At 41.5% G+C, this 16,603-nt stretch overlaps 1 protein-coding gene across 1 annotated transcript; it reads left to right on the forward strand.

Moving 5' to 3' along the window:
• Positions 1-5,168: 5,168 nt before the first annotated feature.
• On the forward strand, positions 5,169-16,583 carry LOC133454437 (uncharacterized). The gene is made up of 14 exons (XM_061733167.1): positions 5,169-5,208; positions 5,402-5,446; positions 5,560-5,674; positions 5,765-5,919; positions 6,007-6,152; positions 7,140-7,313; positions 7,674-7,878; positions 7,960-8,139; positions 10,350-10,481; positions 10,585-10,746; positions 14,406-14,549; positions 14,661-14,742; positions 15,824-15,905; positions 16,001-16,583. Exons 1-14 carry the CDS (start codon positions 5,169-5,171, stop codon positions 16,457-16,459), a joined length of 2,121 nt encoding a protein of 706 aa, XP_061589151.1. The 3' UTR covers positions 16,460-16,583.
• Positions 16,584-16,603: the final 20 nt, after the last annotated feature.

Consider the following 16,603-nt stretch of genomic DNA (forward strand, 5'->3'; position numbering starts at 1 on the left):
ATGGGTACAGAGAGGGATGCAGTAGGGAGCGACGGCCGGGACTGGAACCTGGGCCACGGGGGTCAATAGTCCCTGTAAACGGCACCCACACACCGATCTATCCAGGTCCCCAAAGAATGCACATTTAAGTGTACCTTGCAGTTATAATGAAGGTAATAGTAATATAATGTTAAAAAACCACTGTCTACACCATTTATAAAACAGGTCTTCACGATAATCCCAAAACCGTGTTTTCATCGCACCATGTGTGCTTCCTGACATAAAATTATAACATAATTTGTTGCATCAATAAGCTGCACATTATGTGATACACAACAGCCAGAATTAAAGGGATTGTGACATGAAAAACACATTTTTCTTGATTTTTTGTGTTTTGTTGGGTGTCTTGACATCAATTACACCCAAAAAACAACGAACTTTTAACATTCAGTGTATTGTGTGCTTTCTGGGATTTTCCGCATAACTATGCAAAAACGGCGCATGTGGTTTGGTGGCGGATCGTTACGTAACGATCCGCTAAATCACCGCCCCCTCCACCCAGCTCCCTGTCTCCTCTCCTCTCCAGCGCACCATAAAGGCTGATTTATGGTTCCGCGTTACACCGACGCAGAGCCTACGGGGTAGGGTTACACGGCGACGCGCACCATACGCTGAACCCTACGGCGTAGGCTCTGCGTCGATTTAACGCGGCACCATAAATGAGGCTTAACACGGAGCTGTTTAGACTAGAGCCTCTTTTGTTCTAATCACCGGAGGAAAACTGCTAAAAAGACCCGCAGCCACTGACTGGACTTAAGATAAGGGGACACTGCTGCTTGCATGCCTTTATTTTTATGATTGTTTGCTGTGGTTCGCCCTCCTGCTTTTCCGTGCATGCTTCGCCTGTCGCTCCCGGCTTACTCTCCTACGCCGCTGTGAGCGTATGGTTGGAGGAGGAGGTTGGGAGGAGGAGCGGCGCAATGATTGACAGGAAAGAGGGGAAAGGAAGCATTTTTCACGGCGCAAAAAAACACTGTAATAAAAAGCCAGGAAAAGAGTACTAGAGTGAAGTTTTTCTTGTTACACTCTTTTAGACACATTTGAGGGATGTTGGCCAAGACTTTTAATAGTGTTAAAAGCATGTTAAAAATGATTTCACAATACCTTTAAGTAACAAACATGCTCCAAAGAAGGGTTTTAACAAAGCTAATTGTTGATGACCCCCAACTATCCATCTGGAACCCCACAGAGGTTTTATGCTCATTTTTAAGTTTAAAGTATACAATAATCTGAAGTCACAGATCTTTCCTGCGCACAACTGGAAACATCTGTAATGACTGAAATAATACCGTTATTATTTTGTTGTGTTTTTTTTTTTTTTTTACTTTTTTGGCTGCAAGCTCATGCGTCCCGTGGTGGACGAGAGTCATTATCCACGAGGCCGTTCGCCTGACGACTTTCACGACTCAGAGGGAGGCTGTGCGAGTCTGTTTCACAGAAATGCTGTTATACTGATAATATGTAGAGGACAACAGGACGTGCCTTCTATACGATCCACGAGGGTAAATTCAATTCTGTCAGGGTTTGACATTTTATTTTGAAGCCCATGTCCTTGTGTTTAAGTTCCGGTTTGATGTTCGTGTTCCCCATCTGCCCAGATCGTCTGCACCTGTGTCTAGTTAATGCTTGTGTATATCTAGTCTTGTCTTACTGGTCCATACTGTTTGCTCCCTCCATGTTTCCACAGTCATGTTTTTGTAGTCACTTTTAATGTTCTGATTTTGTATCCTGCTCAGCAGCGTTTTTGGTTTGGTTTGAGAGAATAAATCACAGTTTTTTGGAACTCCTGCTCTCCTGCATCTGGGTCCTCAATACAACTTCCTGTCAAATTCAAAATAGCCAGCTAAAGGGCTTTCGATGTACATTGTACAATTAAAGAAAAAACGTTGCGGCATCTCTGTTTATCTGCATATCTGCTTGATCTGTTAGTTCCCTATGAAGCTCCCAGACCCCTGAGGTTCATCTGGATCTGGTTTGTTGTGGTTCCCAAGAACCAGAACCAAGCAAGGTGAGGCAGCGTTCAGTTATTCTGCTCCTCACCGGTGGAACAAACTTCCTGTAGACCTGAGGTCTGCTCCAACTGTCAGCTCCTTTAAATCAGGATAAAAACATTACTGTTTACTGAAGCGTCTTAAATTAAATACTTACCTGCTGTACTCTACTGCCCTTACTTTTTAGCAACTTGTGCTTGTTATTATTTTACCTATTTTCTTATCATTTTATTTGTTATTTACTGTTTAATTGTGTCTTGCCGCTTTTAATGTTGATGTAAAGGACTTTGAATGACCTTGTGTTGAATTGTGCTTTACAAATAAACTTGCTTTGCTGGTGGAGACTTTCAATTTGACATCACTTGTCAGATAAATTGGTGTTGTAATACATTTTTTGTCTCTTGTCTTCAAGATTCCTTTAAGTCTGACAACCAAAGCGTCGGGGGACTGTGATGAAAGCAGCAGTGAGAGGAACCCACGCACCGCGTCAGGAGTCGCTTCTGAGCATCGCTGATCTCTGGGATGATAAGAGTCGAGGTGGGGAAATTTACGTCTAACAAAAAATATGAGTAGGCAGGCACTCATGTGTTCAACGGAAACGCTGACTTCCTGTAACAAAGATCTTTAAATGTTTTTTTTTAATTTAAATAATTTGCCTTTCATTTACAGAAAAATTTTAATTCCTTGGTTCCGTGACGTCACGCCGCCTAATTCAACGCGTCCAGTCGCGGAACCACGGCAACCTTACAGCAACAACAACAACGAGCTTTGCGTGCATCTTTTCTCTCTTTTCCTTTTAAGGACAGACGGTGTAGTTCACAAGCCCTATGTTAAGATCCAGACCGAGATAAACAGCAATAAAGATGTTTTTTTAGGCCTTGCCAACTTAGCTCAGTGAGGTGTGAAGTGAACTTCCTCCGCTTCTGTGCTGGAGGAACTTGAAGCCCAAAGTAACTACACGAGACTGACCTTTTCTCCGTCCCGAAACAAGCTTAAGATAAGATACACGCACAGTTACGTGATTATAGCGTGAACACATGAACTGCCTGCCTTAAACTAATTTCCGCTGCCATTCCCGAAGAAACACCCAGTTTTCAAATCAATACATCGAACATAAAAACACACAAATGTTATTGAATTAACACATTTCCTCCAGACACTACTAAATATTGAAATAGTTTTTTTTTTTTTAAAGCATTACAGGAATATGGTTTAAAACGAGGAACTTACATTTGCTACTAAATTGGCTGATACCCTTGGCTGACGTCATTAACAGAGGAACTAACTTATCTCAGTTTTCAGAGTCACGCTGTTCATGCTCAGCAACTTTTTATTACCTATCTAGGATTTGTATAGCAGTTTGTACTTGACTTGTCAGTCTCTTTACATTTTAGAGGATCCTTAAAAATACAAACAAATGGGTCAAAAGGACAGTTATAGTCAGGAGTTATAGTCAGGTCAAAGTCCAGATTTTAAACCCTGCCAGTTGTTGCATGGACACTTTAACAGACTGTTTTAAGGCAAGAGTAACATCAAACATAATTTTTGCCAACTGCAGACATAACTTTAGTTGAAGAACCTCATACTTACTGTGAAGCTGGTGCTGGAAGTGTTTTAGTCTATGTACACATCACCGCCTCAGGAATTTGGAAGTTTTGCATGTTTTTTTTGGTCATTTATTAAATCTGTATCACATCAAAGAGAACTCGAAAGTACGGTGAAGCTGTCTAACTCAATAGTGTGCCAACAAATGGGCCAAAGTTTGAAACAGCGGAGTCAAAGTTTCAGAATTGAATCCAGCCGCAATAATGTAAGAGGGGTTAGAAGTTCATGGTACATGTGAAGACATCCTCAATCTGCAGCAGAATTTTACATCTTATAGGTGTCAAATCTAGCAAGCTGATGGCGGCAACATCAAATTATTGAAAATGCAAATGTCTTCTGCCTTTGACTTGCCTGGGTTCGACTTTGTGGACTTGTGCCAGCAGAGCAATCTCTGCATCAACCAAAGATCTAGTAGTGGACTTCTGCAGTCGCAGCCACTCCTCCGCATCCCGGGTGAACATCCAGGGTACGGATATTGAGATAGTGGGCTCTTACAAGTACCAGTTTAAACAATAAACTGGACCGGTCACACCCCACCAATGCAGGTGCATAAGAAAGGACAGCACAGCCTGTACCTGCTGAGGAGACTATGGTCTTTGGGAGTGCAGGGTGAACTCCTGAGGACCTTTTCTTTTGACTGTGTGGTGGCATCAGCCATCCTCCATGGAGTGGTGTGCTGGAGCAGCAGCATTTCAACTGCTGACAGGAAGAGACTGGCCATTTTATTCAAAATACAGATGTGAATAAACATGTAGATATGTACATTTATTAATATATGTAGATATATAGATTTATATTATGGATATAGATATGTTATATGTAGGTATGTATATAGATATGAGTTATATTATACGTACAGTATTTATATATTTATATCTCTATTAATATATATTGATTTATAGTTATATGTAGATATATAGATTTATAGTAATTTTCAGAGTTCTCGGTTGAAGTCACTTTTGGTGACCTCAGAAAGAGGTCGCTCAAAAGCAACTTTACAAACAAAACAAACTGTTTTTGAGGGGCCTCCTGCAGACAAGGTTGTATCTCTCACCATCTCCCAAGCTGAGCAGCTCTATTTGTGAAAAGAAGAAGTTAAAGGAAGAAAAAAAGGTGTTTATTTCTATGAACTACCTTTTTTTTTGTCAATCCACGTGTCCCTTGAACTGTGTCAGAATGTGTCTCCACCCCCTTTTCACTGCAAGCGTTAAACTCCCCACAATGTCTTCTTGTGCCCAGTCTGAATCAGAGCTGTGACAGTTTGCATCAGGACTATGAATGGCAGCAGGTCGTGGGCGTGAGATCACCTCAAACACACTTTGTTGGTTTCAGTCTTTCAGACGGCCCCAGAAGACATGCCGAGCCACCCGGCTCCACTGGAGGCTGCAAACCCAAAAAGCTTCTCCTCTGAAGGCAATCATCATGTTCTCCTCCTTGGTAAGAGACCCAGAAGTTCAACTTTTCCATTCTGTGCACGGATAACATGCGTTATCACGTTGTGACTTGACTCTTGCTTACATCAAAGGTCTAACGATGGTCATCTGCACTTCACTCTGGTCACAAGTGTCTGCAAGTAGGATCATGCTACTTCTTCATCAACATATTCAGACTTTTGTCTTTTATATCTTTCCTCAGTGAAGATGATGATGCTTTCCATGAAGTCGAGGGGAAGGGGGGGGGGGGGGTTCCCCATGCATGAGCTCTTGTAAAAGTGACACATGACATCAAAGGATTTTGATCCACTTTCACACGTTGTTATGTTCCAGAAAGCTGCGAGCCTGATAAATATCAGCACTGCAAGCTTCGACCAGGTAAAGATGGCAACTCTGAGTAATCCTGCGCCTGCGTCACCAGCTCTGCCACCAGGTTAGAGAAAGGAACAAGAGTGTTCTCTTCAACTGACCATGATGTGCTTCGTTTCCAGGTGGAGTCCACAGCTTAGACTGTTTTGGTAAATCTAACAAACCACATCTCCTCTGCACCTGGAAACCTGGAGATGGGGCATCAAAAAACACGTACACACTGACCCAGCAACAAAAGTAAACTGTGCAAAGTTCCAGTCCTTTCCTGTATCGTTATCATTCATATTTTCTTTTAGCTATAAAGTCTAATTTTTTTTGCCCTCAAAGAACCAGACCGCACTGCAAAGTTCATGAAAACATTTGTGAGTTCCAACACAAGATCAAACCATTTAAAGATGACAACTTGACTGTGGAGGTTTTTGAGAACGAGGACTCGACAAAATGCTCAAAAGCCACATTCACAGGTTCACCCAAGAGCCTGTGTGAGTTCTCAAATATCGAATTCTTTTTTACATATCTTAAACGGATCTGAATACAAGAAGCTGCTTTTTTTATTTGAACTGTTTCAGTTCGCTGTGGTCCTCCAAAGAATGTGTTGTTCACCCGCCACTCCGGAGTACTCGACGTTCAAGTGAGCTGGCAGTCAGAGGACGAGAAGTTCGTCACCCGCTTTGGCGTGAAGTATGGGCCGCCGGGCAGCTACCCCTGGGATGAGGTCAGCATTTAAAAAACACCCTCAAAGGCAAAATGGTCATTGCTGTTTTCTGCTATACTGTTGTCTCCAGTCTCCGTACAAGCTTTTACATTCAGTTCAGTTCAATTCAAGTCAATTCATCTTATTTCCAATTCAGATCAAATCATTCACTTCAAATTCCACTTAAATTCAATTCAAAATATAGTTAAATCCCAAATCACCTCAAGTTCAACTGAATTCAGTTCACTTCAATTAAAATTTACATTCAATTTCAATGCAATCCAGTTGGAATTCCAAACAAGCTGAATTTCATTTTAATTTCTGTTCACCTCGATTCCAATTAAAGTTAATTTCTATTCAATTTAAAATTCACATTCCACCTAAAAACAATTCAAATTCCAGTTCAATTCAATTCTTATTCTAATTCAGTTCAGTTTCACTTCAATTGAATTGATTCCCACCAATTAACAAGAAAGGTCACTTTATAAAGAATGAAAGAAAAGTTATTGTTGATGCAAGTCCAAGAAATTTCAGTTTAATTTGCTCCATTTATAATCCAAATCTCTACAAATAAAGTACAATTCATGTCAATTTGTTAAAAACAGCATGTCTACGAATACCAACAGATTAGGTCAGATGTTTATCTCCCGGTTCCAGAGCACGGCAAGCTATATGAGGATAATATGACTGGGAGATGTAAAGCATGTATTAAGCTTTATTTTTTAGAAAAACACATTTTTGTGAGAAACTAATAGTTTTTTGTTTTTTCTTAATAACTAAGCAATTTTTAAACATTTTTCTCAGTTTTCACAAACAATGTTTATTAAAACTTATTCTGGGACCCAGAAAAAACACCCATCCATCACCCATCTATGCATCTGACCACAACCACTGTGAGCGAATCACATAGGGCCAACATGGGACTCATGGGGGACCCCATATTCAAAGAGAAAATATAGATAGCCAAGGATGCTTCTAGGTATTTATTAACTTTTCTTCTGTTTACAGTCATCTGTGGATTCTCAGAACGGAAACAGATGCAGAGTGGAGAATCTGAACTCATCACTGGTGTACATAGTACAGACACATTGCGTCACCAATGATAAATGCTTGCAGTGTCCATGGAGCGAGGCGTACACTGTCCCGCCAGGTGACCGATTCATTTCTGCTGAGATGCTTTCAGTCAAATAAAGAATCAAAGGGAATCAGTTTCATGAACATTAATGATATAGATGCAGTAGTCATACTTATAGGCATGCATTTCTACTTCGTTAGAGACAATAAGAGGAACAGGGAAATAAAGTGCATTTCACAGTAAAAAAAAGAAGTCCTTTTTGCAGAACTCTTGATGCAGCCAGTGATTGACAGCTTCAAAGTTACTAGCAAAACAGAAGAACCAGAAAAGGCCTGCCGACTTATTTCTGGGACTTGGAAGGTACTGTATGCACAGTGTATCCACTCAGAAAAAAATGTAAACCCATAATGCAATGGGAATCACACCTTTTATATGACTGATGGTAATAAAGTAAACCTGTTTGTTAGTTTCCACCAAACCTCCTGTACGACGGCTACTGTGTGACTGTTGAGAAATCATCAGGAGAAGCCCATGAGCGGTTTACCACATCTCACCCCGGGATTGAGCTGATTCTGTCATCTTCAGCTTATCAGATCAACATCAGCGCTTTCAACAACGCAAGCACATCTCCACCTGTGAGCTACACCATACCAGAGGGTAGAGACATGGCCGGTTGGTACACGCCTCTATCTCCAGGTGGATGACTCCTTGAAAACACCAGGTTCAAGATCTAAATGACCTTTCCATGCGCAGGTTCAAGAAATGGGAGGCTGAATGTGACAGTCCACGACAATACGTCTTTTACCATCTACTGGAAGCACGTCACAAAGTCTGTCTGTTATTCTGTTGAGTGGAAGACACATGGGAGTAGAGTACTGCACACCTCTTTTCATCAGAATAACAAGAGCTACAAAGTGATATCTCCTTTACCAGGTGAGTAATGTATTTTGCTGAGGGCATTATCTTGATTTTGTGCTGTGGAAACATTTCAATACAACAGTTATTTAGCTGTTTTATTTTACATACAGGACTTTGATAGTAGACGTCCATTTTAGCCATTCTGTTGTTGACGGGGTGGATTTTTAGTTTTGATCCAGGTCCTCCTTGTCAGCAGGAGCCACAAGATGTGTTTGGCCTATTTTTTCTTTAATCTAACTTAGCCTAATTTAGCAGTCCTGTGTTCATCTGTTTTATAAACTTCTTACTTTCACTGTAAACAAATGAAAGTTACCTCATTACTGCAGATCAGAGATTAAAAAAGCCCAAGAAAACCAATGTTAGCACTAATTTTTAATATGTCAATTGATATAAAATATACGAAGATATACAAAATAAAGAGATGGGTCTTATTTTTCTATTTGAGGTCTACGATTTTATATTCATAAATTTGGAAAAAAAAATCCTCAAACACAAGACAATGAATGTGGTTTATTATGCTCTCTGTGAGGTCTTTATCTCAGAAACTCAGAATGACGTCAAAACGAATTACAAACTGTTTGATTCAGTTCTTTCCATATTTTCTATACGTTACAAAGGTCAAGAACCTACATTTTAATCTTCAAGGAGACAGAAAAGGAAATCCAGTCACATTGTTTTCAGCCTTGGAGGACTCCAGCCTCTAAAACCCACTGATAGCGCCTCATCTACTTGCCGTGCTTATAGCGGTGGGTTCAATGTAGCTGCAGGTGGAGGTACATCCTGCAGATCCAGAAGTTTCTCCAGATGCATGGCTGACCTATCAAACTGAGACCGTTTGCATTTGACAATCAAGCGAAACCATATTAATTCCTCCTTTTAAACAAGTTTCTTGCGACAAATACATGAAAGGTTTTTACGCTCTCTTTTTGTTAGCTAGAAACTTTGTGTTTATTTATTTCTAGTGAGTTAGAGATGATGGGCTACAGAAGGATTTTTACATATACATATATATATATATATATATGTGTATATGTGTGTGTGTGTGTGTGTGAAGTTAATGGATCTGAAGGACTTCTCAGGTCGGAGTCTTAACTGGTCCAAAAGGACTAAAATCTCTTAAAGGAGGCCGATTTGACGTTGCCGCTGCAGGGTTTTTCTACCTGTGCTTTAGCCTGGCGCTAACAGATGCTGCAGCACAGAATAGCTGTTTGTTTATTTGAAATATTCATTAGTCAAAAAAAATATTACAAAACACAGTTTTCTGTGCTCAAAAAGTTCTGTTTTTGCTGAGCATTAGCTGCGATTGCTCCGTTAAAGAAGTGTACCTCAGTGGTCTTCGCGATGTTCCGCGCCTCATGCCATGAGGTATTGGCGTGTTCTAGGTCCTTTTTGACTCCTCTCCTCCAAGACAGTCTGGGTCTACCCCTCCTTCTCTTGCCCTGGGGATTCCAGTCTAACACAGCTCTTGTGATGGATGATGGTGGTTTTCTCAATGTGTGTCCTATCCACCTCCACTTTCTACGCCTGATTGTGATCTCTACTGCTGTACCTCAGTGGTAACTATGATAAAATAGACAAAGCTTTTGGCATTATAGTCATGTAACACAGAGTAAAACTAAACTAACAATAGTTCAATTGGTCACATGGTTAATGTACTTTCTTTTGTCTTAGTTGTGTAAAGCACTTTGTGTTGCACAAGTTGTGAGAAAGGTGCTATAAAAATAAAGCTTGAGGGATTGAACTTCAGAGATTTACAAAATCATTCGTTATAGTTCAGTTTGCAACATACCCATTTTTTCAGTTTACGATTAATTGTTTATATTTGGGTTGTTGTTTTTTTTGCAATACAACCTCAGCTAATCTTTTTTTTTTTTTTTTTTTTTTTAATTGATCTTTTTAGAAAAAAAACCCACATACAATGACAGCATGGACACAAATAATCAAAAATATGAATTATGCATTATACATTGTCCCCTTTTTTTTTTTTTTTTTTTTCAACCTCAGCTATTCTGAAAAACTTCTCTTGAGCTCTTGTTTTTTAAGAATCTGTAATCTGATTGGTTGCTTTTCATCATTTTACCACTCTGGACTGGGGAGTTTCCAACTCCAACTCCAACTTTTCCAAAAGAAAAGCTCAGTTTGCAAAGATTATTTGTTTAATGTTGGTTTGATTTTGAAATATATATACTTCCCTAAAACCTTTGTTTTTTTTTTTTAATTCCTAGAGCCTCTGGAGCCTTATCACAGATACAGCATCACTCTGCACACGCGAACAAACAAAGATACCTGCAACATGAAGCACATCAACAATAGCGAGCACACCTATGGCAGTACACAGTTTTACTACATCGAAGGACGTAAGTCGAAAGTCTTCTGCTTTCACAACATGACCCTCGAGCGTTAGTTACAATCCAAACCAACCAGTGGCTTTCTGTTGTGTTTGCCTTGATCTTCCCAAAGGGCCCATCAGTGCTCCCACAAACATCAGCTACCACAACATGACAACTAATTCAGTGGTTCTGCAGTGGTTGTCAATCCCTCAGGAAGACATCAGAGGGTTCCTGCTCGGTTACATAATCCACTACACCGAGCACCACCAAAGAGACACAAGTACAGAGAATGGTAAGCATGAACCAATGGAAAAAAATATTCACTTTTATCCATAAAGTCTAAACAAACAAAAAAAAGCATTGACTTCATTATTCTCACTCCCATGCGGCCTATTCATATCTGTGTATTTCCTGTTTGGCATCTGGTTTGTTAACTACGGTCTCCGACTCAAGAGGTTAATGAACAGCAGTCAGATTGAAACGTCTTTCAAGGTTTAAGAATTTGACCCAGAAACACATCTGTGAACCAGCCTGAGCTTTTCTGTTACATTAACGGGTAGAATCTCTGGCATAGAAATCTGTCAATCAGTCCTCGTTTCAGATGTCATTACCAAAACAACTGGAGCTGTGGTTCCAGCCAGCTCCCCCACCAAAGGACCCCTGTCCCCAATTTCTCCCGGGTCAGCCAGGGCATACCGGTCCGTTAACACCGTTAACAGCACAACAAGCCATGTAATCTTTGAAAGAAAGATGATTAAACTCTGTTAGGTCTTTATTTTCATCTAAGGGGTGAAGTTCACCAAAAGTGCTGAGTAGCTAAAGCAACAATACCTGGGTCATCCTGATGTTCCCACAGTTCCCAAAACGCCTCGTTTCTGATTTGTTCCCATTGTTTGCTCTGGTGGCTGCTGTTCATGAAAGGGTTAAAGTTAGCTTTTGGGTTACGGTTAGGTTTTAAGAGCTTTGGGAACATAGACCCTTTTGGTTAATTTGACTTGTAAGCTGTAATAGAGGATAACAATTCTTATTTACAGATAGCATAGTTTATTGTGCTGTTGAATATATTAACAGCTAGTTGTCTGTGGCTCTGGGTTGACCTGGAAGAATATAGGGGTGAAACTTGGCAAAGAAGCAGCTATATGCACCCCAGCTGAAGACTGCTAGCCAAGCTTAACTGGAGGACATTAGCTAGACTGTTTCTAGCTCATCAACTTTTACCTCATCCACCATCCCGAGCAGCTACTGTAGGTCCTCCGGTCAAGCGACCTTCACTACAGTGCCTTTTATATGATAATTCCAAGCTTAAAAGTCAACATTCAGCTATCTCTTGATCAGTCACCTGGACCGGTAGATTTGATTGACCCATGTGCTCCTGTGGACGGCTACACCCCTCAGCCAGTTATCCCATGGTTGTTTGTGGTCAATCAAATGGCCCGCTTGGCAAGTTTAAAGCCTGAATTATGGTTCTGCGTCAAACCAACGCAGAGCACACGCCGTCACCGTGACGCAGTCGTGAACCCTTCGGACTTCTCCGTCACTCCATTTCGCTGCGGTGCAGTACCCCCCGCGATCTTTTCCTGAATGGTTTATCTGACTTTTTCCGGTCACAGTGAATCAAAGAGATAAGGACAACTATTGTGCAAAAAAACAAAATAAAAAAAATCACACATACACGAAGAAAAGAGCGCTGAACGTTCACGACTGCTTCAAACCAGAAATCAGCATTGACTGCCAGTTACTTCCAAGACGTCTTTCGTTTGGAGTGAGAGAGAAGTGAAGTATTTTAAGTGTGACTTTAGAATATAAAACAGGTAAAATACAAGAAAATATTGACGGTGGCCAAACAAATTGTGAACACAGGTCGCACAAATGATGCTGGTGACGTTTCTGTTGCATAATGTGACGTTCTGAAGCCTAAATCTCTGTTTCCCTCCATTTACAAGCAAACGTGAAAACTTAGTTTTTGAAAAATCTCCACTTTGGCCTGAGGTTTCAGAAATTATCATTTTTGGTGACTTTGAGCTTCGTTTTCGTGTAAACGAACGGCCAAAACGCATGAAAATGCCACCGTTTTTGCTACGGGGCCTAAGCTGCATGGCATCCTGAGTGACCACAAGTCCCAGCAGAGCTCTTCTAGTCATCGTTCCCCCTCAGGCAGCACTTGTTTCAGATGTTGTTTAAGTTGAATAATCTCAAATGAGGGCATATGGATAGATTTAACAATTAGCCAGTGACATTCATTAGCCTCACTGCCTAGCATGAGCTAAGAAGAGCCAGGCTAAATAGGTAACTTGTAGTAAATAAGCAAAGACCATGTTCTAGTCGGCTTCCAGGCCTGTGTTCCACCCACTGAGGATGGGCGGCATCAGTTCTTACCAATATGATGTCACAGAGAGAAGAAAAAGAAGAGCCTTAAAGCGACACTACGTAACTTTTCCACCTTAATATCATATTTCCAGAGTCATTGTGATGGTACATCAACTTCCAACAGGTTTAATGACACCTCTGTCATGGTCTGAGGGGTCTGTATCGCCTTCACTGGCACTATGTAACTTTGAGGAGCATGGTAGGAACCCTGCCACACTAAAAAACTACAAATCTTTACGGCTTTGACTGCTTTACGGCATACGTCACTTCCCCCTCCTTCCCGATTTGCAGTCGAGACGAAAATGGGCGGGGCGTGGAGCGCAGAGCTCAGGAGAAGCTGGTAACCCGTTGCTGTGTTGTGGCTGCAGCAACTCCACACAACAGACGTGGGGAAAAGATCGCTAATGGTTTAACTTTTCACCGGTTTCCTGCTTGGGGGCAGAACCACGGAGGCCAAGTATCTGATATAACAGAGTGAAAGAGTCTCGGCTCGCTTGGATCGCGGCTGTAACGACCAAACATAAACTTCCACACAGTAAACCACAAACACTCACACAGACCGGGTCGGATCATTCACACGGGTTTTATTCCCCACTTCTCCAGCTAAACGCAGTTGCTGGCCAGCTCTCTGCGGTGCAATTAACCCCAATCTTCAGATAAAACTAGTTTGTTGAGGAAAAAATATTAACTCTTATTTGTAGCTGCAGAGGAAAAAAATAAACTCACGAGGAAAACAAAAATATTGCTCACGCCTCGGAGCCTCTTCACCATAATATAGCAGTCAAAAAAAAGAAAAGAGAAGTAAGAGGGATACAAAACATGTACTGTATGTTGTACTATTATACAAATGTATACATGGCGAGTCAAACATTTACCAAAGCAGCTGCCAAACACTCCTAAACAAGGTAGCCGGAGACGGTGGTTCTGCAGAACTGCGGCAGTAAATCCTTTCTAAAGAGTGCAACTCCGACGAGGAGCTCCACTCTTTAGTAGGGATTTCATATGGATCCAAACCGTTAATAATCATTATTTTCTCCATATACCGCTCCCTGGCTTCCTTGTTTAAGGTATCCCGGTAAATTCCAGTTCCTTTCCAGCAGTTTAAAATCTTTTTTTTGCGTTCCGTCTGTTCACTTGGTGAAACAGAAAAGTCTGTCCCGTCTTCATTCGCTATCAAAACAAATGCACGCGACAGGACAGGATCTTTCCGGCAGTACGCGCTGGTGCTCATGGGAAACGTAGTGTTCTTTCTGGTAAAGCACTACCGCTTTTGTCCAAAGGAGACGCCAAACTCAACAAAAGCTGAAAGTTACGTTGTGCTGCTTTAAAAAACGCTATTTAGAAAACCTATCGTTGGCAAAGTTTTGTTCACCTTTTTTCTATGCAGTCTATGGTCGGACACTAAAAAATTGCAATACAGCTGTAATTCAAAAGAACCACACACGGAATATGGAGTTTGTGATTCAATATCATTTTAACTGATAATATACATACAAATTAAAGAGGGGGTACTTACTGTTGCACAGGACTTCATCTCCAAATGGTATTAGTAATCTACAGAAAATGATCTCTCTCTCTTTCTAGATGTAATTTTGGGCCCACTGATGAACAACTGTAAACTTCGTGACCTCAAAAGTGGAACACCATACCAGGTCCAGATATCCGGTTTCACATCTGCAGGAGCTGGAGTGAGAAGCGCCACATTCCTCTTTAAAACAAATCATGAAGGTTAGACCTATTCAGCAACTTTTCAACCAATTATCAATAAAAATTAATGACAATCACTTTCTGATACAATATCTCACACTAAATAGTTGTGTGGCTTTTTTCTTTGCACAGGAAATTTGAATCTCAGACGTCTCATCACAGTCCTTGCAGTTATAACCACTGTGCTGATATTTGGACCTCCAATAATAAAAAGGTTTGTCATCCACATACAAAATGACATGGAGCAAAAGTTTATTCATTAATTAGATATACTAAGTACCACAGACTTCATAAAAAAGACTGGAGATGCCCTCTGCTACGTCATTATGGCTTGAGCTGACGCCACCCAATCCCACCAATTCAAAAATGAGCAAACGGTCGAGCAAACATGCCCACCCACCTCAGTTACCTCAAGCTAGCAGAGCTGTGTTAACTCAACTTAGCTTAGCATTTGCTGATGCATGACAAATCTGTCCATCCGTCCCCGTTTCAGATGTCTCAACCAAAATGACATCTGAAATGAGGACGACAGGAGTTCTGGCCAGTGTCCGCCATGACAGGTTGGTTAGTTCCTGGCCAATGTTCCGGTAAACCACCTGGAGGAACGAAGGTGCTTTAGTCTGCTCAGGCAGAGGTTGGCCGGCTAGGCTGCCAATCAAATTTCTTCTTGCTTTCTACACAACTAAGCTGTGTACTTTGAAACTGTTCAGCCCCCACGTTTGTTTTCAGTGGCTAGTACCATCTTGCACTGAAGCATTGAAAGTTTTACACTAGCGATGCTCCCTCTGCGATGCAAAAAACCCACAGTTCAGTTCAGCATGTGGTTATTTCTGGGTACTTCCAGGACACACCAGCTATGGTTGCTGCATTATTGTTAAAATAAGACTGATTATGTCCTAATAGGTCTTTGTTCCCAAGTATGAAGTCAAAGTCACTGAAACAGCTAGGGTTTGACACCATGTGACGTTTTTAAAGCCTGTTACTTTGTCTTGAATGCGTGCTTGGCTAGGGGGGTTAGGAATGTAGCTAGCTCTTCCGATGGAGATAACCAGAGTACATCTGTAACTGAAACAAACTTACCACATATATGCGAGTTTTAATGTAATTTTGAGGTAAAGTTGGACGTGTCAGCGGGAAGTCAACAGAGAGCCGATTCAGCCTTGGAGCCGTTCACTAGTGGTCAATCAAGGATTATTGGCTCTTCCGGCAGTGGCATCAGTTTTAAAAGTCTGATGTAGCTCAGTATCATCTTTACTCAATTATTCAACACCATGTGTCTCGTCCACTCTGTCTAGAATAAAAGTCGTCCTGTGGCCAAGCATACCCAACCCAGGAAGCAGCAATGCGGTGCAGAAAATAGACTGGCCCTGTCAGCTGGTAAGAGTCCGTTTCTACTTTCACCGTCCACCTAAGTCGGTGTTACACAATTTTCCTGTTGCTGCAGCTGAAGCTGTCCACCGTCTTTCACCCAGGAACTCATTGAGGAAATGACCAATCTAAAGGTGGAAGAATGGTACACGAAGAGTCTTCAGGTGCTTGAGAGAGATGAAGTGATCCCTGCGAGCACATTACCATCAATCCTGCCACTTATACGTGTCTCAGAGCTCGAAAGAGACTCGCAACTGACTTGTAACTGGATCCAGAGTGATGAAGACAGCACAGCAGGAGACACCTTACCCAACGATAGCACGACAGCATTCTTGGAGACACCACAGACGGACCTCCAAAGGCCTAATTTTGCTCTTGCAAGCGACTACACAACAATGGAGATGTTCCAGCAACTGATCCCGCGGGGCATGTCGGCGGACAGAGCCGCTATCCCGACCACAGAAGCAGAGGACCTGACCGCGGTTAAGAAAGCGCTGGACTACGTGAGACATTTCAGCACCAGTGAAACCTCCGACAGCGAGCAGACTTTCAATGTTTTATGATAAAAGTTGTCCTACGTCGTATGAATCACAACAGGAAGGGCTCGGTCTTGACCAGGGACTCAAGTTTGGACACTGTTACCAGTCAACACCGAAGACCCATTCAGTCCCACATAACATGCTGCAATACAGGGAATGTGTTTAGTG

Source organism: Cololabis saira, chromosome 11 (genome assembly GCF_033807715.1).
Source record: "Cololabis saira isolate AMF1-May2022 chromosome 11, fColSai1.1, whole genome shotgun sequence".
In the NCBI taxonomy this organism is placed as follows: domain Eukaryota; kingdom Metazoa; phylum Chordata; class Actinopteri; order Beloniformes; family Belonidae; genus Cololabis; species Cololabis saira.

Bases quoted from the DNA above. Each gene is read 5' to 3' on its own strand.
- LOC133454437 (XM_061733167.1), top strand. From the start codon at position 5,169: ATGGTCATCTGCACTTCACTCTGGTCACAAGTGTCTGCAA. The intron at 6,153-7,139 runs GTCAGCATTTAA...TTCTGTTTACAG, and splicing joins GCAGCTACCCCTGGGATGAG to TCATCTGTGGATTCTCAGAA. The intron at 14,550-14,660 runs GTTAGACCTATT...TTCTTTGCACAG, and splicing joins CTTTAAAACAAATCATGAAG to GAAATTTGAATCTCAGACGT.